The sequence below is a fragment of the Caretta caretta genome, chromosome 1 (assembly GCF_965140235.1).
Source record: "Caretta caretta isolate rCarCar2 chromosome 1, rCarCar1.hap1, whole genome shotgun sequence".
In the NCBI taxonomy this organism is placed as follows: domain Eukaryota; kingdom Metazoa; phylum Chordata; order Testudines; family Cheloniidae; genus Caretta; species Caretta caretta.
In genome coordinates, this window is record NC_134206.1 from 161365148 (window position 1) to 161392287 (window position 27140).

Sequence of the window (27140 nt, forward strand, 5' to 3'; positions counted from 1 at the left end):
GGTTCCTGCAGGAAGACAGTGGTCAATAGAATGAGGAAGTGAGGGAACCTTTGGACCTCATATGGACCTGGCTTTAGTTGTGGCCAAATGCTGCCAGGAAAAATCCATGCTATAGATGTATCAGCACAAAATATTTGAACAGTGAAATTTTAGTACAGATTTTGAACTCTGTGCGATACATACTGCCTTTAAGTAGCTTAGGATAACTAGTTATGAGTAAAGATATGTACTGATTTTGCTTTCTGTACCATTAAATGATATGTAAGTCACTATTAGTTTGTTTTGGTCTGAATGCAGGAGGCAAGAAGTTGCCACCTAAGAAGATGCAATTCCAGAATACTTCATTTTTAAGTACTCAGAATAATATGATTTCCCAGAAAAAAGATGCTACGGCTCAACGTATATTATCTGCAAGACTTCACAAAATTAAAGAACTGAAAAATGAACTGTCTGACCTCCAGCATAAACTGGCAGCATCAAACTTAGAAAACCAGCTTCTGAAACAACTTCAGTATCGGCACTTGAAAGCAATAGGTAAATATGAAAATGCAGAGAATAACTTGCCTGATATTATAGCAAAACATTATAGTGAGGTAAGATCTCTAAGGGGACTCCTTAGGAAGTCTCAGGAACAGGAGCGAAATACATCCAGGAAGCTTAGAGAAGTTGAAGCAGAGCTGTTAAAGACTAAAGATGCCTTGCAAGTATTGCAGAAACTTTCAGAAGACACGAATCTTGCAGAGAGAGGGGAACTTACTCATAGATTATCAATCCTTACAGAAAGAATGGAAGCCAATGATAAGAGAATACAGGTAATATGGAACATGTCCTTGTATTTTTAGAACTATAATAGGAAACATTTTTGTGAAAGAATAATGCAAGATTATTAATCAATGCATATAAAATGAATATTTATAGTGCAAGATAACAACACAGAAATTCAGAGCCATTTGTTTTAATCCAAAGTTTTCCAAAGTTTAGTGATATTATGAATGAATTACCCATAACTTTAATAAAATCTTGCAAAAATGTATCAATGAATTAAACTTGGAAATAAAGATTAGTCAAACTGTTGCCCTATTACCTTTAAAAATATGACATACTACTGGAGAGCTGTCTCCAAGTCTCCCATTCACTCCTTAGTACAGGTGTAGTCAAACATATTGCAGCTGTTGACTAGTGAATTAAGCATGAGTCAGAAGTCCTAGTCTTAGGTCTACCACTGATCTGATACTTGGCACTAGGGAAAAGACTGAATTTATTTGAGCCTTAGGTTATCCTTCTGTTAAAAGGATGGACAGCATTAAAGGAGGGTGATGTGAGGCTTTATCAATGAATATATCTGAAGTGCTTTGAAATTCTTGTATGAAACATGCAGTATAAGTGCTAATATTATTATTTATTTCAAGGGTTTTTTTTTGGCAGAGTTAATATTTAATTAATTTATATTGTGACCGTCATTGTGATATCTAAGGGTATTTGACCAAAACTAATAAAAACAACGTTGCCAACATTTAAGTAGACAGCACCCTTGTTAGGATGCAATATTCTTCCAGAAGGAAATGGAGGGAGGTGAAGCATGAAGAAATAATAAATAATTCTCAGTAAAATGAGAATTGGGAGAGTAGCCATTGGGAAGAATAGAAAAACAATTGCCTCATAAATTCATAACACTATTTCCCCCTTATTTCTGGGTGTGGCGATCCCCTAAAACTTACCTCAGAGCTAACATGATCCCCTATCTGCCCACCTTTGATGCCTCTCCCCCTCTGCACTACAGCGACCTGTCTCCTGTGGACAAGCTTGTATATCGTTCTTTCTGAAGCTCACTAAGGGTATGTCTACACTACGAAATCAGGTCGAATTTATAGAAGTCAGGTTTTTAGAAATTGGTTTTATATATTCGAGTGTGTGTGTCCCCACAGAAAATGCTCTAAGTACATTTAGTGCAGTAACTCGGCGGAGTGCTTCCACAGTACCGAGGCTAGCGTCAACTTCCGGAGTTTTGCACTGTGGGTGGCTATCCCACAGTTCCCGCAGTCTCCGCTGCCCATTGGAATTCTGGGTTGAGATCCCAATGCCTGATGGGGCTAAAACATTGTCTGGGTACATATCGTCAGGCCCCCGTTCCCTCCCTCCCTCCGTGAAAGCAAGGGCAGACAATCGTTTCGCGCCTTTTTTCCTGAGTTACCTGTGCAGACGCCATACCACGGCAAGCATGGAGCCCGCTCAGGTAACCGTCACCCTATGTCTCCTGGGTGCTGGCAGACACGGTACTGCATTGCTACACAGTAGCAGCAACCCATTGCCTTCTGGCAGCAGACGGTGCAATATGACTGGTAGCCGTCATCGTCATGTCCGAGGTGCTCCTGGCCGCGTCGGCCGGGAGCGCCTGGACAGACATGGGCGCAGGGACTAAGTTTGGAGTGACTTGACCAGGTCATTCTCTTTAGTCCTGCAGTCAGTCCTATTGAACCGTCTTATGGTGAGCAGGCAGGCGATACGGATTGCTAGCAGTCGTACTGTACCATCTTCTGCCGGGCAGGCAAGAGATGAGGATGGCTAGCAGTCCGATTGTACCATCTTCTGCCGAGCAGCCATGAGATGTGGATGGCTTGCAGTCCTTCTGCACCGTCTGCTGCCAGCCAAAGATGTAAAAGATAGATGGAGTGGATCAAAACAAGAAATAGACCAGATTTGTTTTGTACTCATTTGCTTCCCCCCCTCCCCTGTCTAGGGGACTCATTCCTCTAGGTCACACTGCAGTCACTCACAGAGAAGATGCAGCAAGGTAAATCTAGCCATGTATCAATCAGAGGCCAGACTAACCTCAATGTTCCAATAAGAACAATAACTTAGATGCACCATTTCTTATTGGAACCCTCCGTGAAGTCCTGCCTGAAATACTCCTTGATGTAAAGCCACCCCCTTTGTTGATTTTAGCTCCCTGAAGCCAACCCTGTAAGCCATGTCGTCAGTCGCCCCTCCCTCCGTCAGAGCAACGGCAGACAATCGTTCCGCACCTTTTTTCTGTGCGGACGCAATACCAAGGCAAGCATGGAGGCCGCTCAGCTCACTTTGGCAATTAGGAGCACATTAAACACCACACGCATTATCCAGCAGTATATGCAGCACCAGAACCTGGCAGAGCGATACCGGGCGAGTAGGCGACGTCAGCGCGGTCACGTGAGTGATCAGGACATGGACACAGATTTCTCTGAAAGCATGGGCCCTTCCAATGCATGCATAATGGTGCTAATGGGGCAGGTTCATGCTGTGGAACGCCGATTCTGGGCTCGGGAAACAAGTACAGACTGGTGGGACTGCATAGCGTTGCAGGTCTGGGACGATTCCCAGTGGCTGCGAAACTTTTGCATGCGTAGGGGCACTTTCATGGAACTTTGTGACTTGCTTTCCCATGCCCTGAAGCGCATGAATACCAAGATGAGAGCAGCCCTCACAGTTGAGAAGCGAGTGGCGATAGCCCCGTGGAAGCTTGCAACACCAGACAGCTACCGGTCAGTTGGGAATCAATTTGGAGTGGGCAAATCTACTGTGGGGGCTGCTGTGATGCAAGTAGCCCACGCAATCAAAGATCTGCTGATATCAAGGGTAGTGACCCTGGGAAATGTGCAGGTCATAGTGGATGGCTTTGCTGCAATGGGATTCCCTAACTGTGGTGGGGCCATAGACAGAACCCATATCCCAATCTTGGCACCGGAGCACCAAGCCGGCGAGTATATAAACCGCAAGGGGTACTTTTCAGTAGTGCTGCAAGCTCTGGTGGATCACAAGGGACGTTTCACCAACATCAACGTGGGATGGCCGGGAAAGGTACATGACGCTCGCATCTTCAGGAACTCTGGTCTGTTTCAAAAGCTGCAGGAAGGGACTTTATTCCCAGACCAGAAAATAACTGTTGGGGACCTTAAAATGCCTATATGTATCCTTGGGGACCCAGCCTACCCCTTAATGTCATGGCTCATGAAGCCATACACAGGCAGCCTGGACAGTAGTCAGGAGCTGTTCAACTACAGGCTGAGCAAGTGCAGAATGGTGGTAGAATGTGCATTTGGACGTTTAAAGGCGCGCTGGCGCAGTTTACTGACTCGCTTAGACCTCAGCGAAATCAATATTCCCACTGTTATTACTGCTTGCTGTGCGCTCCACAATATCTGTGAGAGTAAGGGGGAGACGTTTATGGCAGGGTGGGAGGTTGAGGCAAATCGCCTGGCTGCTGGTTACGCGCAGCCAGACACCAGGGTGGTTAGAAGAGCACAGGAGGGCGCGGTACGCATCAGAGAAGCTTTCATGACTGGCCAGGCTACGGTGTGAAAGTTCTCTTTGTTTCTCCTTGATGAAACGCCACGCCCCTTGGTTCACTCTACTTCCCTGCAGGCTAACCACCCTCCCCTCCTCCCTTTAATCATTGCTTGCAGAGGCAATAAAGTCATTGTTGCTTCACATTCATGCATTTTTTATTCATTCATCACACAAATAGGGGGATGACTACCAAGGTAGCCCAGGAAGGGTGGTGGAGGAGGGAAGGAAAATGCCACACAGCACTTTAAAAGTTTACAACTTTAAAATTTATTGAATGCCAGCCTTCTTTTTTTGGGGCAATCCTCTGTGGCGGAGTGGCTGGTTGGCCAGTGGCCCCCCCACCGCGTTCTTGGGCGTCTGGGTGTGGAGGCTATGGAACTTGGGGAGGAGGGCGGTTGGTTACACAGGGGCTGTAGTGGCAGTCTGTGCTCCAGCTGCCTTTGCTGCAGCTCAATCATACAGTGGAGCATACTGGTTTGGTCCTCCAGCAGCCTCAGCATTGAATCCTGCCTCCTCTCATCACGCTGCCGCCACATTTGAGCTTCAGCCCTGTCTTCAGCCCGCCACTTACTCTCTTCAGCCCGTCACTTACTCTCTTCAGCCCACCACCTCTCCTCCCGGTCATTTTGTGCTTTCCTGCACTCTGACATTATTTGCCTCCACGCATTCGTCTGTGCTCTGTCAGTGTGGGAGGACAGCATGAGCTCAGAGAACATTTCATCACGAGTGCGTTTTTTTTTCTTTCTAATCTTCACTAGCCTCTGGGAAGGAGAAGATCCTGTGATCATTGAAACACATACAGCTGGTGGAGAAAAAAAAGGGACAGCGGTATTTAAAAAGACACATTTTATAAAACAGTGGCTACACTCTTTCAGGGTAAACCTTGCTGTTAACATTACATACATAGCACATGTGCTTTCATTACAAGGTCGCATTTTGCCTCCCCCTACCGCGTGGCTACCCCCTCAACCCTCCCCCCTCCCCGTGGCTAACAGCGGGGAACATTTCTGTTCAGCCACAGGTAAGCAGCCTAGCAGGAACGGGCTCCTCTGAGTGTCCCCTGAAGAAAAGCACCCTGTTTCAACCAGGTGACCATGAATGATATCTCACTCTCCTGAGGATAACACAGAGAGATAAAGAACGGATGTTGTTTGAACACCAGCAAACATACACTGCAATGCTTTGTTGTACAAGGATTCCCGAGTACGTGTTACTGGCCTGGAGTGGTAAAGTGTCCTACCATGGAGGACGCAATAAGGCTGCCCTCCCCAGAAACCTTTTGCAAAGGCTTTGGGAGTACATCCAGGAGAGCCGCAAATGCCAGGGCAAAGTAATCCTTTCACATGCTTGCTTTTAAACCACGTATAGTATTTTAAAAGGTACACTCACCGGAGGTCCCTTCTCTGCCTGCCGGGTCCAGGAAGCAGCCTTGGGTGGGTTCGGGGGGTACTGGCTCCAGGTCCAGGGTGAGAAACAGTTCCTGGCTGTCGGGAAAACAGGTTTCTCCGCTTGCTTGCTGTGAGCTATCTACAACCTCCTCCTCATCATCATCATCTTCTTCGTCCCCAAAACCTGCTTCCGTGTTGCCTCCATCTCCATTGAAGGAGTCAAACAACATGGCTGGGGTAGTGGTGGCTGAACCCCCTAAAATGGCATGCAGCTCATCACAGAAGTGGCATGTTTGGGGCTCTGACCCGGAGCGGCCGTTCGCCTCTCTGGTTTTCTGGTATGCTTGCCTCAGCTCCTTAAGTTTCACGCAGCACTGCTTCGGGTCCCTGTTATGGCCTCTGTCCTTCATGCCCTGGGAGATTTTGACAAAGGTTTTGGCATTTCGAAAACTGGAACGGAGTTCTGATAGCACGGATTCCTCTTCCCATACAGCGATCAGATCCCGTACCTCCCGTTCAGTCCATGCTGGAGCTCTTTTGCGATTCTGGGACTCCATCATGGTCACCTCTGCTGATGAGCTCTGCATGGTCACCTGCAGCTTGCCACACTGGCCAAACAGGAAATGAGATTAAAAAGTTCGCGGTTCTTTTCCTGTCTACCTGGCCAGTGCATCTGAGTTGAGAGTGCTGTCCAAGCGGTCACAATGGAGCACTCTGGGATAGCTCCCGGAGGCCAATACCGTCGAATTGTGTCCACAGTACCCCAAATTCGACCCGGCAAGGCCGATTTAAGCGCTAATCCACTTGTCAGGGGTGGAGTAAGGAAATCGATTTTAAGAGCCCTTTAAGTCGAAATAAAGGGCTTCATCGTGTGGACGGGTGCAGGTTTACATCGATTTAACGCTGCTAAATTCAATCTAAAGTCCTAGTGTAGACCAGGGCTAACACTGCTCTTGTAGGAGGCTGCTAGAGAGCTATGGAGGATGTTCCTTCCTTACCCCCAAGGGTTGGGCAAACTGCCTTTGCAGTGTTCCCAGGGTCTTAGGGGTTGAAACACCAAGCATCACAATGCCCAACTTTTAGGCGCCTAGAAAATCACAGAAAAAACACTAAAAAGGAGTACTTGTGGCACCTTAGCGACAAACAAATTTATTTTGATCACAAAGCCTGAATTTGGTGCCTAGGCTCCTATACAATGAACGGGGAGAGATAGGCAACTTAGAAAGCCAACACACTAGACAGGGAGCCAGCTAAGCTACCCAAGGAAGATGCTGATGAGAGGGGTTTGCTGAGCCCCAATCTCTCTCTGAGATAGGCACCTAAATCGGGGCTTCAGGGAGGTGCCTAGGTCTGTTTAGTGATCCACAAATGGGAACCAGGCACATAATGTCAGGTGACCTAGGCCCTTCTTGAAGGAATGAGTTGTGCACCTGCCTCACACCACACAAAATGGCCACCGGAGGAGTAGGAGGTGGTGGTGGTGCCCACCATATAACTTTAGCTCTGTGCTTAGAACACTCACCTTATGCTCTTAACTACTGAGCCGTGGGATATTCTGATATGGGGATCCCTCAATCTCTCCTTTGAAGCTGTTTCATTGTGGATTAAATAATGAAAGAGTGAATGGGCCTGGGGTCTCCCATATGGGTACCCTAACACACACACAAGCAGTCATTGGATTAGAGAGAGAGAGAGAGAGAGTGAGAATGACTTTGTAGGCTGGTGGTTAGAGCACCCACATGGGAGACCCCCAAGTCCAATAACCCCTCCTCCATTCACTCCTTCATTATTTATCCACAAAGGAACAGCTTCAGCAGGAGAGATTGAGGGAGCCCCACATCAGAATATCCTGTAGTTCAGTGGTTGGAGAACCCTCCTGAGAAACAGGAGATTCCCCTGCTCAAGTCCTTTCTCACCCTCTGGCAGAGAGGGGGGAATTGAACCTGCATTTCCCACATCCCAGGGGAGTGTTCTAACCACTGGACTAAAAGTTATAAGGTGGGTACCACTCCTTCCTCTTCCAATGGATTTTGAATGGGACCCAGTCTGGAAGGGAAGGCACCTACTGGATCAAGCCCCATATGCAATTTAGGCAGCCCAGTGCCTATCTTCCCCCAGTTCATTAATCACTCTGGGCTTAGGTGGGAGGGAGGCATCTGGACTCCCAGAGTGGGGCAGTGGTGGGCATGTCCCAGAGTCTAAAACTTAGGCACCTAGAGAACTTTTACAGTGGAAAGTTAAGCGCCGAGTGAGTTTAGGTGCCTACAGGGTTAGGCAGCGGCCAAGCAGAAGTTTTGTGGATTGCAGTGCTGCCACACATGGGGATTTAGGGGCCTAACTCTGGAGTTTAGGGGCCTAAAGTGCTTCATGGATATCTTTACTTTTACTCCTTCCAATTTAGATGTAGATCATTCAAATTTGAATTCATAACAGTATCAAACACAAATATTTTAATCAAAAAGTAATGGCGTACAGAACTGTTAAAAATAATGTCCCTGAGAGCGTGTAATAAAGGCATAGGATGAGAGAAAATAAAGAGGATTCCGTGCCTTTAATGTCTCATACTTCTTTACTCTCATTGTCTTTATGGGGAAAGCCTCCATCTCCGATTTTTAATAAAATCTCAGAACAGTGAAGTCTTCCATTTACCCTCCAGAAATTCATTTCTACTCTATCAGAAGAATAACTGAACTCAGCTGCCATTCTGAAAGCTGTTCATTTGTAGGACCCCCGTTGAGAATCAGTAGAAAGTCTTGCTCATGGAGACTTTGCAGGATTGGGTGCTTAGCTTATAATTTTGATACTGACACAATGGCAATTACAGTTTATCCCCTGGATTCTAAATGATACAGGACCTGATTCTCATTTATACTGCCAGAGTGGTGTAAAGGGGCCTTAATGTAAATGAGAATCAGGTCCTGATGATCTCCCAAAAAAAGACTGTACTGGATTAACACATTAGGAATTTAGTATATTGAGTTATTTTTAATTTTTGAATACCTATATATTCATTTTGTTTGGTAACCAGCTTTTTGTTAATTTTAGATGTAAATGGATACACTGCATTTTTGTTTTATTACAAACTTCTAATTTCAGATTTTATTTACAGTAGAATATGATTATTAGAAGTTTCATTTTTCATTATGTTACTCTGCTTATTTTTTAAACCTGATGTGAATTGAAATTCTTCAGCTGTTACAGTGAGTATATCTACATGGTTAAATATGTAATGTTTCTAGGGCTTAGAAAAACAGCTGACGTTGAACAGTAACATCTTTAGTCGTCAATTGGCAGCTGAGAATAGAAAGACTATAGCAGCTCGGACAATCACAAAGAACTTACAAATGGAAATTAAGTCTCTTCAACAAAAAATTAAGGTACTCAAGGTTTAAAATAGGGGTTTTTTTATAAAAGTGCCACATGTCTTGTGTTACATGTTCCTGTTACTTTCATTATATTCTTAAATAAGATAACTAAGGAATATGTAATGCAAAATGTATACACTGCAAAAATATAAAAAAGTAAAATAAATTAAATTATCATTACATCTATTTGTCAGAATCTGAAGTAGATTAATAACTGGTAGAAATGCAATTAACAATATCTGCCTGTTACCATTTGATGAGTCTGGATCAGCATGTTATGCTATAACTGTAGCAGGGTCCCACAGGGGTCGGTCCTGGGTCTAGTCCTAGTCAACATTTTCATTGATGACTTGGATAATGGGGTGGATAATATGCTTATAAAATTTGCAGATGACACTGTGACAGGTTGCCCCCCTTAGGATGCCACCTGATGTGCTGAGATACCACTAAGCCCATCTGTTCTGCCACCTGGGCATCTTTTTTACCTGTCTTGCGGAGCCAGGCTATTAAGCCTCCTCCAGCACACACACAGGCAGCGCCATACCCAACTGCAGAACAACACAGATGCTGAAATCAGCTCTGGGAAGACTCATCTTAAGGGACTTGCCCCAGCACTCAGGTGTCCACCTCTCTTGGAGTGCAGACCCAAAGGTATATTATAAAATCCACCTCCTCCCTCAGTGTGGAGGAACGTATGCACAACCTCTTATTCCCCCACCCCCAATTATGAATTGCACAAACGGGGTTATATTATAAACAAGAAATAAGTTTTTTAACTACAAAAGGTGAATTTTAAGTGGTTAAAGAGATAGCAAACAGAACAAAGCAGATTACTAAGCAAATAAACAAAACACATAAGCTAAGCTTATTTCACTAAATAAATTAGTTACAAATAGTAATTTCTCACCCTAGATATTGTTGCAGGCAGATTACAGAAAGTCTTGAAAGGCAGCTGCACTGGTCTCCAGCTTGAGACCTCAGGTATTATTACTCACAAGCTAGACACCCTTCCAGCTTGGGATCAACCCTTCTTCCCCAGTTCAGTTCTTGGTTCCAAGTGTTTTTCAGTATCTCTTTGGGTGGGGAGGCAGAGGAGAACCACAATGAGGTCACTCCCCTGCCTTATATAACTTTTGTGTAAGGCGGGAACCCTTTGTCTTCCAGTGGAAAAACACTGGCATTCCAAAAGGGAAGGTGGGGTATCCAGAACCAGGTTACTTGGACCCATGTCTCTGCATGGCTGTGGCAGCCATTGCTCGTAGGCTGTTTCAAACGTCCACAGGAAGACTAAGCTATTTTACAGTCCATTGTCTTTGCTAATGGGTCATTAGCACTGTCTGGCTTTCTCATTGTTGTACCTGAATGGCTAGTTGGGGGTGCACCCAAAGTATCCCATTTAAAATACAGATACATAGTCAATATTCCTACTTCAGATACAGAAATGATACAGGCGTACAAATTAGATAATCACATTCAGTAAATCATAACCTTTCCAATGATACCTTACAAGACCCATCTTGCATAAAGTACATCTCAGTGATGTCATACCCATATCATAAGCATATTTGCATAAAGAATATGGAGTGTAATGTCACAGACACCAAGCTGGGAGGGGTTGCAAGCACTTTGGAAGACAGGATTAGAATTCAAAACGATCTTGACAAATTGGAAAATTGGTCTGAATTCAGCAAAATGAAATTCAATAAAAACAAATCCAAAGTACTGCTCTTAGGAAAGAAAACTCAAATGCAGAACTACAAAATGGGGAGTAACTAGTTAGGCAGTTGTACTGCAGAAAAGGATCTGGATGTTATAGTGGATCACAAACTGAATATGAGCCAACAATGTGATGCAGTTGTGAAAAAGTCTAATATCATTCTGGGTTGTATTAATGAGAATGTCGTATGTAAGACATGGGAAATAATTGTCCTGTTCTACTTGGTACTGGTGAAGCCTCAGCTGAAGTACTGTATCCAGTTTGGGGTGCCACACTTTAAGAAAGATGTGGACAATTGGAGAGAGTCTAGAGGAGAGCAACAAAAATGACAAAAGTTTTAAAAAGCCTGGGGTCTTTTATTAACCCAGAGTAAGTAGTTAATACCTGGGGGAGCAAACAGCTGTGCATATCTCTCTATCAGTGTTATAGAGGGTGGACAATTTATGAGTTTACTCTGTATAAGCTTTATACAGAGTAAAACGGATTCATTTGGGGTTTGAATCCTATTGGGAGCTGGATGTCTGGGTGCTAGAGACAGGAGCACTTGCTAAGCTGTTTTCAGTTAAGTCTGCAGCTTTGGGGGCGTGGGTCAGACCCTGGGTCTGTGTTGCAGCAGATTAGCGTATCTGGCTCAACAAGACAAGGTTCTGGAGGCCCAAACTGGCAGAGAAAACAGGCTCAGAGGTAGTCTCAACACATCAGGTGATAGTCCTAAGGGAGTCTGTGTAACCCAACCTGTTGCATCTTCTTCTCTTGAATGTAATGTTATGAAAAATCGATATGAAAGAATGTAGGTGTGTGTTAAGGCTTAAAAGAGATCAGAATTCAAATTCTGATTTTAGATCTCTGAAGAAAATGACAGGTTTCAGAGTAGCAGCCATGTTAGTCTGTATTCGCAAAAAGAAAAGGAGTGCCACAAGTACTCCTTTTCTTTTTGAAGAAAATGAAATTGCTAGTTCCCATTTATGGACATCACAGGCTCACTCCCATTGGCACAATTCACCATGGTTGATAGTTTCTGTCCAAGAAAGGCTTTGGACTGGAATGTGAGAATTTTCACATTTGAGTTAGGATCAACGTGTATTGGTACAGTGATGTGTTAAACCTTTTACAAAGTGTCTGCCTGCAGAGCGTTTGTCTCAGGCCACAGCTACTTGTTCTCTATTTTCATGAACATTATTACATTCATTAACACTATTTTAAGATGAGGCACTGGAGCTGGTAAAAGGTAATCATTAAGTTTGATAGTGTGGATTTTTTTTTAGGAAAAGGAACGAGAAGTTGGTATAAAAAATATCTATGCAAATCGGATGCTTAAAGGTCTACAGGACAAAGCTGATCCAGTACCTCGCAAAAAAGGTACTGTATATCTGTAATATTTTTTATTTTTATATATTTTAGTGTTGAACTTGCATTGCTTTATAACTGGGACATAATGGGATAAATTTTCTAAAACAGGGACCTAAATTGCACCTGTAAATATGCAAAATGGGTTCTTGCGCATGAAGTTACCCCTTTGGACACACAATTACTTTTCTTTGCTCATGTGGATGCAACTAAGTAGCCCATTTCTGAATATTTAACTTAGTTTATGTAAATGAACTTTGGGCCAATTTTTACCTTTTTTTAGTGACATTTACATAGACTGTACAGTATATGATACTGTGTCTGTTAATACTTACAAAAGTTTTGGAAAATAAAGTGTAATAATGATGAGATGTAAGCAGTGTTTCTGCCTTAAGTACATACTCTCTGCATCATTAGATCATTAGCATTCAAACAGTATTTCATATTACAGCACCACAGATTTTGTATAGTATGTTTGAACATAGCTGTGCTCTCTAACACCACTGTAGTTAAGGTTATGTCAGGGTTTTATTTGTAAAATCTGTTAAATTTTAAATTTATAATTTGTCTGCAAAAATTACTTTGGCCTGAAATTTAGCATTTGATTAGTCTAGTAGCAAACTTGCCTTACCCATTTCTTTAAAAATCAGATAGGCAGTTTAAAAATGATATAAATACTATTTCTGATGGTATGTGTGTAACCAAGATAACTCAAAAACTAAGATAAAATACCAGCATTGCTGCTCCAGTCTTTACAAGTTAGTGGTTTTAGAAAATCAGATTTCTGGGATTCAGCTTGCCCCCTAAATCTAATTGCGTTTCTGCTGAGTCAGCTGATCTGAATCAGACAGAGCCAACAACATCCAGTGAGAAGTCCTCTCTGTGATGTCACAGGCCTTCGGTGCCTTTGTTTCAGGTAGCTTTTTACAGCAATGGCACTTCAGCAGAAATTGTTTCTATGAAGAAAAATTTCAGTTAGAAGCTTTCACTCTTATATTTGATCCATAAGATGAGTAAAGGTTTGGACAAGGTTTGCAAGAGGTGTGTTGCAAATTTCTTCAGTAAATACTGCCAAATATCCTGCTAAGAGGACAGGAGTAAGACATTTCTAGGCTGCTGCATCCAATCCGAGGCTTCCCTCTCCTCAGTTCTAATAAGGTAAGACTCTGTACCTCACAGTACACTTCATCCAGCTCAAGCCTCGCTCATTTCCACTCTCAATTTATAGAGATGTTTCACATGGCTATGGAAGAAATGCATTATACCCTTATCAGCCTGTCAAGATATCTGATCACTGAATTATATCTCTTGTCACCTCTGCCAGTCATCATGTGCAATAAACAAGGATGGTTATTGTTGTTCTCTGCAGTTTTGTGTGACACTTTCCACCACGATCTAATTGTCATATCCAACAGTGTCTTTTGTATATATGTTAAATGTTCAATATCTTACGAATGCATACATGAGTTATTATGTGTTTATGTTGTTTGTCTGATAGCCCTTGTTATGTGATGCTTCCATTCCATGAGTTAGAATGTTTTTGGAGAACAGAAAGTACTGGATTTGTTGCTGTTGTTTCTAAAATATAGTATGGGTATTATAAGATATGCATATACTGTATGAACTCACTGCAAATATATGGATGTTGTTTTAATTTTTTTTCAATATTCATTTAATGCATAGTTTCTTGAATGATTCTATCATTTCCCCCAACTAACATTTCAAATAGGGAGGAACCCTTTTCTAGGAGGGCTGGTTTCCAGTCACAGAGAAGGAAACATTTCTTGGCGTTTACTTACAGTACCAGGTAAATAATAATAATAATTAATAATAAAAACAGGACTCAAACAGCAACTGGATGAACAAATTTAAAATAAATTAAGGACATTCAAGTGGCAACTTCAAAGACTATTTTCCTAACCCGTAAGCCCTGGAGATTCTGTTATACATTAATCTCAAAGATGCATAACTTCCCATGAGCCTTTCACAGCTAAAGCTTCTAAGGGTATGCCTACACTACAGTCAACACAGTACCACTGTAGCACTGTAGAATAGGTGCTTCCTATACTGATGGAAGGGGTTTCTTGTCACTGTAGGTAATCCACCTCTCAGGCTTGTCTACACTTACTGGGGGATCGATGCGTGGCGATCGATGCATCGTCAGTCAATCTAGCGAGTCTAGTGAAGACCTGCTAAATCGACTGCAGATTGCTCTCCTGTCAACTCCTGTACTCCACCGGATCGAGAAGAGTAAGGGGAGTCAATGGGAGAGCGTCTCCCGTTGACATCGCGTAGTGTGGACCCTGTGGTAAGTAGATCTAGGCTACGTCGACTTGAGTTACGCTATTCACGTAACTCAAATTGCGTAGTTTAGATCGACTTTTCCCTGTAGTGTAGACAAGACCTTGACAGTAGCTAGGTCGATGGAAGAAGACTTTAATTGAATTAGCTGTGTCTACAGTAGGGGTTAGGTTGACCTTACTATGGGGTTCAGGGCATGAAATTCTTCATAGGCCTGATCATAGCAGTTAGGTTGACCTGGTTTTTATGTGTAGACCAGGCCTTAGACTTGCATTTTGAGGGTGAGAGATCCCAGACTAGGGCTTGCTTCTAAACAGTATTTACAAGACTGATGGTCACAGTGACAGGTTGTCTGACAGAAGAAGAGCATAAGAACATAAGAACAGCCATACTGGGTCAGACCAAAGGTCTGTCAAGCCCAGTATCCTGTCCTCTGACAGTGGCCAATGGCAGGTGCCCCAGAGGGAATGAATAGACAGATTATCATCAAGTGATCCATGCCCTGTCACCCAATCCTAGCTTCTGGCAAACAGAAGCTAGGGACACCATTCCTGCCCATCCTGGCTAATAGCCATTGATGGACCTATCTTCCATGAATCTATGTAACTCCCTTTTCAACCCTGTTATAATATTGGCCTTCACAATACCCTCTGGCAAGGAGTTCCAGAGGTTGACAGTGCGTTGCATGAAAAAATACTTTCTTGTGTTTGTTTTAAATCTGCTACCTATCAATTTAATTTGGTGGCCTCTTGTTCTTGTATTATGAAAAGGAGTAAATAACACTTCCTTATTTACTTTCTCTATACCACTCATGATTGTATAGACCTCTTTTATAGAAGGGGAGCTCTGTTTTCCTTTGGTTAGCTTCATAGATTCCAAGGGACCATTGTGATCATCTAGTCTGACCTCCTGTATAACACAGAGCATAGAACTTCCCCAAGATAATTCCGAGAGCAGAGCTTTTAGAAAAACATCCACTTTTCATTTAAAAATTGACAGTGATAGCGAATCCACCACTATCCTTAGTAAATTGTTCCAGTGATTAATTACTTTCACTGTTAAAATGTATGCCTTATTTCCAGTCTGAATTTGTGTAGCTTCATTGAATTGTGTTATACCTTTCTATGCTAGATAGAAGAACCCATTACTAAATATATATTCCTATAGACTGTTATCAAGTCACCCTTTAACCTTCTCTTTGGCTATGTCTACACTACAGACCTTACAGCGGCATAGATGAACCGCTGCAGTGGTGCCGCTGTAAGATCTCCTGTGTAGCTGCTCTATGACGGTGGGAGAGAACTCTCCTGCTGGCATCATTAAACCATCCCCAGTGAGCAGCAGTAGCTATCTCGGCAGGAGACCATCTCCCACCAACACATCACTGTCCACACCAGCACTTTTGTCAGTGAAACTTTTGTTGGTCAGAGGCTGTTTTTTCACATCCCCCAACGGACACAAGTGCTAGTGTAGACAAAGCCTGTGTTAAGCTAAATAGATGAGTACTTTGAGTCTCTCATTATAAGGCATGTTTTCTAATCCTTCATCCGTATTAAAATGCATATTGGTTGCTTGCATCTAGTTTACCAAGTTTAGTTAGCATAAACAAAGTTCAAACAGACAATCAGAGAGATTGCAATAATTGAATTGTTAGAGAGCCTCCTTCCTAGTTGTGTCAGTCAACAAATAAGAGTACACTAGAATCCAGTCTTTTCTTCATATGAATGTTCAGACAGGTACATGAGATATATCCCTGTGGATAAAATTACTTCTGAAGAGCAATTTTTCCCCTTTGCAATAATACAGGATTCACCCCATGATAAATATTTATCAACAAGCTCCAGTAGATACCTCCCCACTCTGCTACAGATGTGCTCCCCTCAGTTACGAAGTACACATACTGATCACTGTGCTATACTCCTATATAATCCATATATTCCTCATGGACAAAATATGAACATTCCCTGGAAATTACATTTCATATAAGCTTGCAGGGGCTGTTGCTATCCTCCATGGCTATAGTTTTTGGGGAAAAAAACTTTTTTTTTAAATGGAAAAAACAAATTAATGGATTTCTCAGCCCATTATCCCTTGCACATGAACATGAGACACAGATACTAGTCTGGGTTAGGGGAAGGAATTTTTGTGCAGAAGCCCTTCGTTAAAATATTGGCAACATGTTGCTGTCCCGAAATTGGAAAACTAAACTGGCACTTCTTTGATGAGGGGCAAGTACTTAAACTTCATTTGCTAGATACTATCATAAGGAAACTTTCACTTCTGTGAATATTGCAGAGTTCTTAGAAATTGAGTGGCAATATGCAGACTTACTGTTGTCTTCTGTCTATTCCTTTCCTAATGTACTGCCTCTACTGAATGTCTGAATCCCAGTAAGTGTTAGCTGGCAATTCATGTTGTGGGATTTAAAGACATGTCACTGCCTGATACTGGCCCTGTAAAAAGGAGCAGGGCTAGTGCACCTGTGCCTTATCAGTACAGTCCAATCTGGCCAATTAATTGATCTTAAAAGCGGGTACCTGAGCCTTAGGGGAAGGGAGACCCAGTGAGTTAGGAGGAAAGATCTGACAGAGCCAGGAGATTATGCTTCCTGGGAGAAGGCTGAAGGCAGGAGAGCAGCAAGAGGGATTTGCTAGCTGGTGTCCCCAAGCCAGAGGGCCAGGGCTGAAGGCCAAAGAACAGCAGAGGGAGTTGCCTGCTGGCTCTAATCTGGAGAGCTGGAGCCAAGGGCCAGAGACGGCTGAATACAGGGAGCAGCAAGGACAGAGGTGGATTAAGATTTATTGAGGCCCTGGGCACAAAGAACATTTGGGCCCCCCAAACCCTGGGAGCCCAGGGGTACCAGAACTGGGCCATGCCCTCCCTCTTTTTAACATGTTCGTAGTAGCCCTGGGCAGGCATTAAGTTGTGGCGGCATGGGTGTACTTTGGGGAGGGGAGTTTGCCCCTCCAACTGCAAGCCTTGGGTAGAGGCAACAGGAGGAGCAGTGCCACATGTGGCTGCTGCCTCAGGCACAAAGCCCAGGCAGCAGTGCAGGAGCAGCCTCGCAGCAGGAGGGACCCAGTGGGGAGTGGGCGGTAGACTGGCACCTGGAGTCAAGTGCAGGCACTGAGCAAGCCTGAGTAGAGTGTGGTGGCCATTGAGGCCGGGCCAGTAGCAGTGGGAGCTGCACTGGAGGAGCCCTCCCTGCCTAGCTCCTTGCTGCCTGTGACCTTTCTGGGGCTCCCTGCCTCCTCCCAACTGGGCCAGGGCCTCCTCTCCCTGCAGAGCACATCTGCAGGCCCGGGGAATGGGGCAGGAGGCTGGACTGGAGTCCCCACCCATGAGTCCCACTGGCAGCGCTGTGCCCTGGGGTGCAGGGACACGGGCTAGGGGCTGTTCTCAGGCACCCTGGCCCCCACCCAGGGCAAGTGGAGGGTCTGGGGCTCCCCACAGCTGCTCAGGCTCCCTGGGCATTGCCCGGCTCTGACTTCTGTTCTGGCTGGGGAGCAGGGCAATGGGAGGGGGGTGGGGGAAGAGGAGGAGCAGGAGGTGGGGGCACAGTTCCAGTGCTGGTGGCCCCCACACTTCTACCCAGGTTTTGGTGCTCCTGCAGGGGCCCCTAAATTGGCCAGGCCCCCTGGGCATGCGACCCATTTGCCCGTGTGTTATTTTACTACTGAGCAGGGAGCTTACTTGCTGACATCTCTAGGTCCAGAGAACAGGACCCAGAGGGACCATGAGAGAGCCTGGGGGAGTGAGGAATTCTCTCCTGGGAAAGATGATCTCCTAGCAGAGAAGCAGAGGGGGTTCATGCTGGGAAGAGAGGTGTTGCACTCCAATTGGATGAGCTGGGGTTGCTGCTGTCCTTGCAGAGGGACAGAAGAAGAGGGCCAACAAGGAGCCTAGGTGTGGTGGAAGACACCAGAATATGGTATGGATGGGCTCCCAGCAGAGATGATGGGAGGGTGCTTGCTGGGAAAGCAGGATTTTTAAGAACTATATCCACAGGGTGTGGAAATGGACTGTGTTTGGGACTCTTGTTGAGGACTAATTGAGCTACGTTTTGGTAATAAACCTTGTGGATGGACTAGAGGGTAAGCTTGCATGGAGTTACTGGGGACTCAGGGAACTGAGGCAGGTGTACTTATCATGCTGTGGGGGGAAGTGGGTGCTCCAGGTAGGGCTGCCCTGTGACAAAACACATATCCCCACTTCCCACCCAGATTAGGGTGACTTTTTTTAGTTATGATGTGTTGGCTTCAAATTTTAGTTACACGGCAATAATAAAGTTTTACTTTAAGTCTTATACTTCTTTTGTTGTTGCACTTTTGTTCTATTGTGTTATTCTTATTTAAGTTCTGTTTCTGCTTGCATGAGATGAGGAAGCTCTCAGGTGGGGAGAAGTCTGTAATTTTATATATGGGGGAAGAGTTCTGACAAAGGTCTGAGGGCTGGTATCTCTGCCAAATGGGTTTGGTTCTGAGCCTACCAGTTAGGACTGATTTAGAACCCAGAACTGGAAATGCCACCAAGTAACTTGTCTTCTGTCCACATTCTGAGTTGGTTTTCCCATGATCACCTTGATCAATCGGTCCATCAGCCCTCACAGAAAGAGCGCCGATCACAATATGTCATTGGTGTTGTTGTAGCCAGTCCTTCAGCCACCAACGGGCCAGGCTCTCAGTGGCACTTGTCCATGATATATTAAGAAAAAAGATATGCTCCCCCTCAAAATGGCCATTTTCTATTTTTTCATTTGTGAAAAAAGACTAATTATATATTTCTTGCGTGTCTGAGTTAACGACTTGAGATTGTCGAAATTACAGGGTCAATTGAAATTATCTTAATCTAAGATTATCAATCAGATTAGTACAGCACTATACAGAATGAAATAGATACATTACTACCCTTTGTTGTCAGACTAAGAGCTGTATATCTGTCTGTCCTGCATCTGGAAGGGACGTGCAGTTTTCATTCTCCCAACCTAAGTTTCCATACCAGTATCATTATATAGGGTTTCAGACAAAGGAAACCTAGTTGCCAAGAATATTCTCCCAGAAACATATATTGTGATGTCATTTCTATAGAGTCTCAGTTTACCTGATTCACAGGAGAAGGCATGATTATTTACAGCTGAGAGGACTAACAATTCTTCAAGTTAATATCTCTCAATGGGTCTTTCTTACCCCACAATCATTCTTCCATATTGATTTCCCCAACAGAAAACATCTGACTGCTATAACAATAATTTCTTATTAGTTTTCCTAGTTAAGATATGCTTATGCCAGCATTTTATATGTATGTTAAGGAGATGGTTTTCCAAGAACATGAAGGTGCCCTGGAGTTATTAAATACAGCATAATGAATGAATTTCTGAATAGGGTTATTTACTGGTCAAGACCAGTGTTCTAGGCCTTAGAATTCAGACATACTCTTTGCTGAAGATAAAGATTCTAAAGAATAGCTAATATATATAAATGAATCAAATATACAGAAATAAAGAACTAAAGGTATTACTGTTTACTAACAGGTTTCAGAGTAATAGCCATGTTAGTCTGTATTCGCAAAAAGAAAAGGAGGACTTGTGGCACCTTAGAGACTAACCAATTTATTTGAGCATAAGCTTTCGTGAGCTACAGCTCACATCCGATGAAGTGAGCTGTAGCTCACGAAAGCTTATGCTCAAATAAATTGGTTAGTCGCTAAGGTGCCACAAGTCCTCCTTTTCTTTTTGTGTACTAACATAAGGCACATCTAAATCTCTAGCTCCCCCTAGTCCTGAATCTAAGAAATGCTCAAAGGACTTCTTCTGACAAGGCTTTTAAAACAACTCAATAGCACTCACCAAAGATTCAGAAAGAAAAGGAAGGTTCTCTGTAGCAGTGGCTCTCAATATTTCCTGACTATTGTCCCCCTTTCAGGAGTCTGGTTTGTCTTGTGTACCCCAAGTTTCACCTCACTTAACTACTTGCTTATAAAATCAGACATAAAAATACGAATGTCACAGCACACTATTACTGAAAATTGCTTACTTTCTCATTTTTACCATATAATTATACAATAAATCAATTGGAATATAAGTATTGTACTTACATTTCAGTGTATAGTATATACAGCAGTATAAACAAGTCATTGTCTGTATGAAATTTTAGTTTGTACTGACGTTGCTAGTGCTTTTTATATAGCCTGTTATAAAACTAGGCAAATAGCTAGATGAGTTGATGTACCCCCCTGGAAGACCTCTGTGTACCCTCAGGGGTTTGTGTACCCCTGGTTGAGAACCACTGATTTATTGGACCATTGCCACCATAGCTGTCCACCACACTGGTCCAAAATCCTTAAGAAATAATTTCCAAAATGCTAGCTATGAAGATCCTTCCTAGCTACCACCCAGCAACAGTTCAAGGGAGACAAAACAAAGCCAACACCAGGAAATCATGCTGAAGCCAATGCTCTGGTTTCAAACCGAGTGTGCTAGATGTAGAAATACTCATGCTGCATCCTCCCATTACTGGTTTAACGAATTGATTTGCTACTCTAAGTTATTATCAGAAATACTCTGATCAGGAAAAGGAAACGCTGACAACTTTGTGTTCAATAAATGAAGCCTTCATGATGACACCTTTTTTTCCCCTTCTGCTATGTTTTTGTACCCCTCACATGGGGCTAGATTCGCAAAAGGTGTATGGGTGTTGCATCCTGTCGTCTAATGAAATTCACAGCCCTTTTTAGGCATGGAGTGAGAGTTAATTTAAAAAAAAAAAATTCACAGAAGCCAGCATGCTGGGAGCAGGGAAGCCATTTAAGCTAATCAGAAGGAAATGACGAGGAGTGGGGCTTAGGCCCCATCTCTGAAAGGAAGTTAGGTGCCTTCCTCCACTTGGGATTCACAGAGTTAGGCATCTAAGCCAGTTCAGTTTTTTCTCCTGAAAAATCAGGAGGTAGCACGAGGAAGTTATAGGCAATAGCCCAGTGGTTAGGGTGTTCACCCAGGCTATAGAAGACTCAGCTTCCAGTCCCTCCTTTGCTGGACTTGAACTCAGGTCTCCAATATAAGTGCCCTAATCACTGGGCTCTTTCAGTCTCTCCTGTTGAAGCTATTCCACTTTTAATAATTATTATTAATTGGGCCAAAGAGAGAGTATGAGAATGACTCTATAGCTCAGTGATTAGGGTACCCACCTGCAAGAGGGGGCTTCAAGTCCCTGCTTTAAATCAGGCAGAATGGGGACTTGAGCCTCGGTCTCCCACATGGCATGTGAGTGTACTTCTCGAAAGCTTATGCTCAAATAAATTGGTTAGTCTCTAAGGTGCCACAAGTACTCCTTTTCTTTTTGCGAATACAGACTAACATGGCTGCTACTATGAAACCTGTCACTGGGCTATTGGTTATAAGAGGGAAAACTGACACCACCACCATTGTCTTTTGTGTGTTAGGCATGCTCTGAATATGCCTACCTGTCAGGTAAGAGGCCATGGAACACCTAGTTTGTGAAACTTGGCAGGTCTTAGACATGAGCTAGGGCATCAGGACTTAAATGGCTTTGTGTATGCCTGCTAGCAGTAGCATAGGTCCCTACGGGACTCCTCTGGTGGACACTTAGGCACTTATGGAGGTTAGCCAGCAGCTGAATAGTGGTTTTGGGAATGCCAGTGGTGCCTGTTTTATCTGTGTGGATTTTGATAGAAACTGTTACAAACCTCTTCTGCCTTATGTTTTTTTATAAAATGGCATTATGGGAATAAAGAATACATACCTGGAGCTAGAGATGTTTAAAATAATAGATTTCCATACCAATATTGGTTTTATAGGTATTATCTATTTCCAAATATGGCATTGTTTCAGAAACTCTGTGCTTCCCTTTAATACTTGCTCTTCTTTCTACAGGTGTTAGTTTAAGCAAATCAGTACAAGTAAATAAGCAGAATTTTAGATCAGCACAGGTTTCACATCATCAAAAACAAGGAATAGTCAAGAGTGCAGCTCTATTCCTAGAGGTATGAAACATTTGGATCCCATTTAACTTCAAAGTTTCTAATGTGTTTGCTCCTATATCATACTTCATTCCATAATTTTCAACTTTTTTTCTGAATATCCTTAATTTCAGTGTGTTCTGAAGATGTATTGCATGCACCATTTTTTGTTTAAATATAGTGGTATTATTTTAAACATATAAGGATACTTTTGTGAGGGCAAAAGTTACTATATGAAATAAATGTATGATAATTTAAATAGAACAGAAAATACCAAAAATGAGCATCTTGAGTCACAAAAAAATCACTGATCATTCACTAACATAAGTGTAGCTTTTTTTACCATTATCTTTGTTTATCTTGAATTGTAGGAGAAAAAGACAACTGAAGACATAAATCAAAAAGTAGAACCCTATGAAGATACAAAACATAAGATAGAAATTGAACCAACCAAGAAACCATCAAAGCAAGAAACTTCTAATAAAACATGTAGAGGTATACTTTTAATTTTTCATAACCTCATTAGAGCTTATGCAAACAGAACAAATGAACTACAGTACACTGGTAATACACGCTGCCGTGATGGCCATTAGTCTGTATCTGATATACAACAAACAAGTTCAACAACAGCGTTAATACAAGCCACTGAAGTCCACCTTAGTGATGCTGTAGCACTTATGTAAGTAATTTAGAGTTGGTTTATATATGTCTGTGCTTCTGGCCTTCTAATAGCATTCTTGGTGACAGTATGCAGAAATCAGGTGCCTTGTTTGAGCAGATAATGGACTATGGTGGTTTTATTGACAATTTATGCTGATCAACTTGATCCTGAGTGATAGGCTGCTGACCCCTATCATCTGGCCTTCAGAAGGGTGGTTTCAGATGAGGGTTGAGAGGTAATTTATGCTGCTACTGGAACCTTGTCTAGAGTTTGGCTCGGTCTACCTTGTCTCCCCAATTGTCTCAACAAGGATTGAGATCAGAGCCCATCTGCTCTCAAAACTTGTCCTCCTTTTGGTTTGTCATACCCCAAAGGTGCACCAAACCTGCTTGACCCTGTTTTGACACTATTAATGCTGTTATCCCTGAAGAGGCATATCTGATGTAGCTGCATGAACAAGGGGAATCCACCCTGCAAGGGGGGGAGGGTTTCTTACTGAGCCAAAATCACTCTTTGGTGGTCTTCAGTCCTTGGTATAAGGCCTTTCTGTTTATCTCTGTTAATCTTTGACTATTTTCACTTCTCCTTGTGATCTACTTTTTCTTTAAGGTTGTGTTTTAGCTCATTTTATTGTTTGGCAGTGAGTAGTTCTCTCCAAGACAGTGAGACCATCCCTATTTTTTTTTAATTGTATAGCAACTTGATATATAAGCCGTGGGTGCTCTCTGTGTGTATACTACCCCCCCCCCCAAAACAACCCAACTAATGCCCACACTACAGAGCCAATACAGCTAGGATATGATAAAGTGGAATCTATTCCACCTTATTCAACATCAACAAAATTGTCACTTAAGTTCCAGAATTCTTCTTTATGATGGGTGATGATGCTGAAGACAAAAAGAACACAATGTGAGTTTAGATCCCATGTTGAATTTGTTTGCAGGGCTGGTAGTTGGACTTTGTCATATAGAAGTATATTACTTTTCTAGGTTCACCCTTTACAAAATCATGGAGTATTAAAAATTATCATGAATAAAATTATCACATTTATACACTGAATAAAGTTAAACAACTGGAAAAAATATGTAGTAAAAGCCTAGAGGAAAACTCTAGGGTCGATTTAGCGTCCGGGTGCTCTATCTAGATCTAACAAATCTTCTGGCATACTCATTAGTGAACAGTATCTTCTTAGTAATCTCATAAAACTGGTGAAATATAAACAAGAATGATGTTATATAGATTTACAGAGGTAAAATGTCTTTGCACTATCTAATGCTCTTAAACAATTTTTAAATTAAAAAGATTCCTAAATAAAAATATTCCATTGTAGAATTTTTAAGAGATGAAATACAGCTCACAGAAGAAAAAACTCATTTTGAATTTATGGAAAGAAAGAAGAAAAATAGAGAAGTGCAAAAACGGAAAGCTGACTTACTGAAAGAAGAACTGGAGAAACTGATGAAAGCAGGACAAACTCGACTGCCAAACGATGTCCCAATAAGGAAGAATAATCAGGAAAAAGTTGTAGCAGAAGAGAATGAAAAGGAGGAAAGAAAAAGTAAACAACTAAGTGACAAAGGAGCAGCAGAAGATAAAAGTGTAACTTCAACGCAGAATAACAGAACACCCACTAGACTAAAAAAACAGTATACCTTCACAGAAGCCACTGAAAACTTGCATCAGGGGCTTCCTGCATCAGGTCCAGTGTCCAACACAGGCAGCCTCCACAAAAACAGACAAGCTGGTCAGCACCAGAGTGAGACAGCTGAATTGAAGGCAAGAAATTCATTTGGCATATATGAGCCATCATTTGGTAAAGTTACCAAAACAAGGCAGAAAGACACTGCTGCAGAGGATGGATGCTATGTTCGTACAACGCTAAGAGAGAGGAAAAATTCTCTTATGGAAGAACTCTTTGGACCAAGTGGTGTCTTAAACAACCATTCAACCCCTAACACAAAAGGGCTTGATAAAGAACAAACAATTGTGGACAATAAAACGTTACATAATTATACAAGTGAGATTTCAGACTCTGACACTGGTCTGCAATGTGGAGATTCTAAACTTACACTAGGAAAGTCTTAGCTAACAACTTCATCCTCAGACTTAAAATAGTTTTAATATTCAATTGATTTATAAGTTAAATTGTTTATCTTTAATCTTGAAATATGCAGTATGTTTAACATTTGTTGAAAAGCAGTGTGTTGCCTACCAGTTTTGGGTTTTTGCCTTCATTATTTGTAAGATTTCATTTAAATCTTATTAGAATTTTTATCTGAACCATTCTTCAGCAATAAAACTGAAATGGAATACTCAGTTACAGGAGAGTATTTCTCTACAAGTGCATTATCCCAGTGCTCATGCACTCTACTCAATTGGTTGAACATTCTTGGGCATATTAGAATTCACCATAATACAGAATATTAAAACCATGTTTATGCTAGCTGCAGTGAAAGGCTGTCAAAGCTGGAAAGCAGTTGAAGTCTGTCTGGAAAAGTAACACATTAAAGAAGGGCTTGTGCTACAGAACAGTGAAGACAAATAGGATTGAAATATCTACTGGATTTAGGGGGAAAATTCTGCTCCTATGAAGTCAGTGAGGTCAGGATTTCACAAGTGTTTTAAATATGTGTGTAGCTTTTAAATCTGAGCCCCTAGTCTAGCAAAGCACTTAAGCAGTTTCATAACTTTAAGCACAAGTAGTTCTTCACTACGACTATTCCTGCTTAAAGTTATGCAAGTACTTAGATACTTCAGTGGATCAGCGCCCATATATAAAGTGCTTTAAGACTATAAAAGTAATCATCTGTAAGCTATGTTTTTATCCAATAGTGGCATGACTCTAAAAGCTGAAGCGTTTCAGTAATCTTGTGTCAGAATAAGAGAATACATTAATTCAAATTGCCATAAGTTTAAAGTTGAAATGCTGGGGGCAGATAGCAGGCCTTTATTGGTGAAAGGTCTTCAGCTCTGGAATTCAATCATCCACCAACCCTCAAGCATGACAGGCAGCCTTTAGAGTGAAATGCAAGATCTTTCACTTCAATCTGGATTTCTAAGTGAGATTTGTCAGCTGGCTAAGGTGATTGATTTGCTTTTATGGTCATTATTTGGCCCTGATACAATAAAAGTTAGAGTTCAGTCCTGAAATATCCTCCAAAATTCAAACAAAATTATATTTTCACCAGCTCCAGAAAGCTCTGAAGCTTCATTTGTTGCCATTGAAAGTTAGAATTCCTCAAAGCACCCCACCCCAACCACTGGACTCAGGTGATGAAGTCTGCACTATTTTGCCCACCTAATATGTAGTTTTGGAAAAGTAGGGGATGCCCACTTCTCAAGTAGCCTTGCCTTTGTTTACTGTTTTGGTTTTTTAAAATCTGTACAGTCACTTAAAGTAGGATGTTTCAGATATGTAGCAAGGGTCAGAAAAATCAAAGACACATTTTTTTTCCTAATTTTCAAAAAAGCCAAGGACATTTAAAAACAGTTGCGTAAACATTAATTATCCTGTAACAGATTCCAATCACTTTTCAGGATTAAGATACTCTGCATGTGTTCACATAATAGTATTTCTCTTGGTACTTGATAGCTTTTCTCCTAAAGATAAGATACTTTGATTAAACTTTGCAATGAAAAACTTCAAAGATCATGGGTGTCATCAAAAATGCATGTGGAAAGAATATCTATGAAATATTTCTTTTGTGTGATTATAGCCATACCCAGCATATGGAGCAGTCACATTCAAAAAATACTTAAACCAACACCTTTGTTCACAGTTCTCAGAGCCAAAACTTCATTGCTCTTGCTCTCCCAAGGAGGTTAATTAAAGAAATCAATAGGATTACTTGTGTGAATAAATAGAGCAACACTTGGCCCAGTAAATGTAACCAAAACAGACAACACAAATCTACTGCTAAAGCAGCTTTTCTTTTGGAAAAAGATGCTGCTTCTACTGGTCTTGCTGCTCTTTCACTTCAAAACAAATGAAATGCAAGACTTTTGAGCATCAGCAGATGCGTCTAGGGCAGAGGTGGGCAAACTATGGCCTGCGGGACTGTCCT

At 42.2% G+C, this 27140-nt stretch overlaps 1 protein-coding gene and 1 long non-coding RNA gene across 5 annotated transcripts in view; one reads left to right on the forward strand and one right to left on the reverse strand.

Annotated features, from left to right (window-relative positions):
* Positions 1-25161, forward strand: part of LCA5L (lebercilin LCA5 like) — a 30669-nt gene extending 5508 nt beyond the window's left edge. The window contains exons 3-8 of one of the 4 annotated variants that reach the window (XM_048866633.2): positions 298-812; positions 8951-9088; positions 12059-12152; positions 22330-22439; positions 22787-22910; positions 24407-25161. In XM_048866633.2, the coding sequence (XP_048722590.1) occupies positions 298-812; positions 8951-9088; positions 12059-12152; positions 22330-22439; positions 22787-22910; positions 24407-25161 (1736 nt within the window). Of the gene's footprint in view, positions 1-297; positions 813-2943; positions 4465-8950; positions 9089-12058; positions 12153-13869; positions 17916-22329; positions 22440-22786; positions 22911-24406 lie in introns of those variants that run through there. The other 3 variants (XM_048866641.2, XM_075132686.1, XM_048866623.2) reach the window with 3 other exon arrangements.
* On the reverse strand, positions 22897-24824 carry LOC142073327 (uncharacterized). Its single transcript, XR_012670142.1, has 2 exons — positions 24729-24824; positions 22897-24555 (listed from the first exon to the last, which is right to left on the reverse strand). It is a non-coding gene; the product is annotated as an uncharacterized LOC142073327 (long non-coding RNA).
* Positions 25162-27140: the final 1979 nt, after the last annotated feature.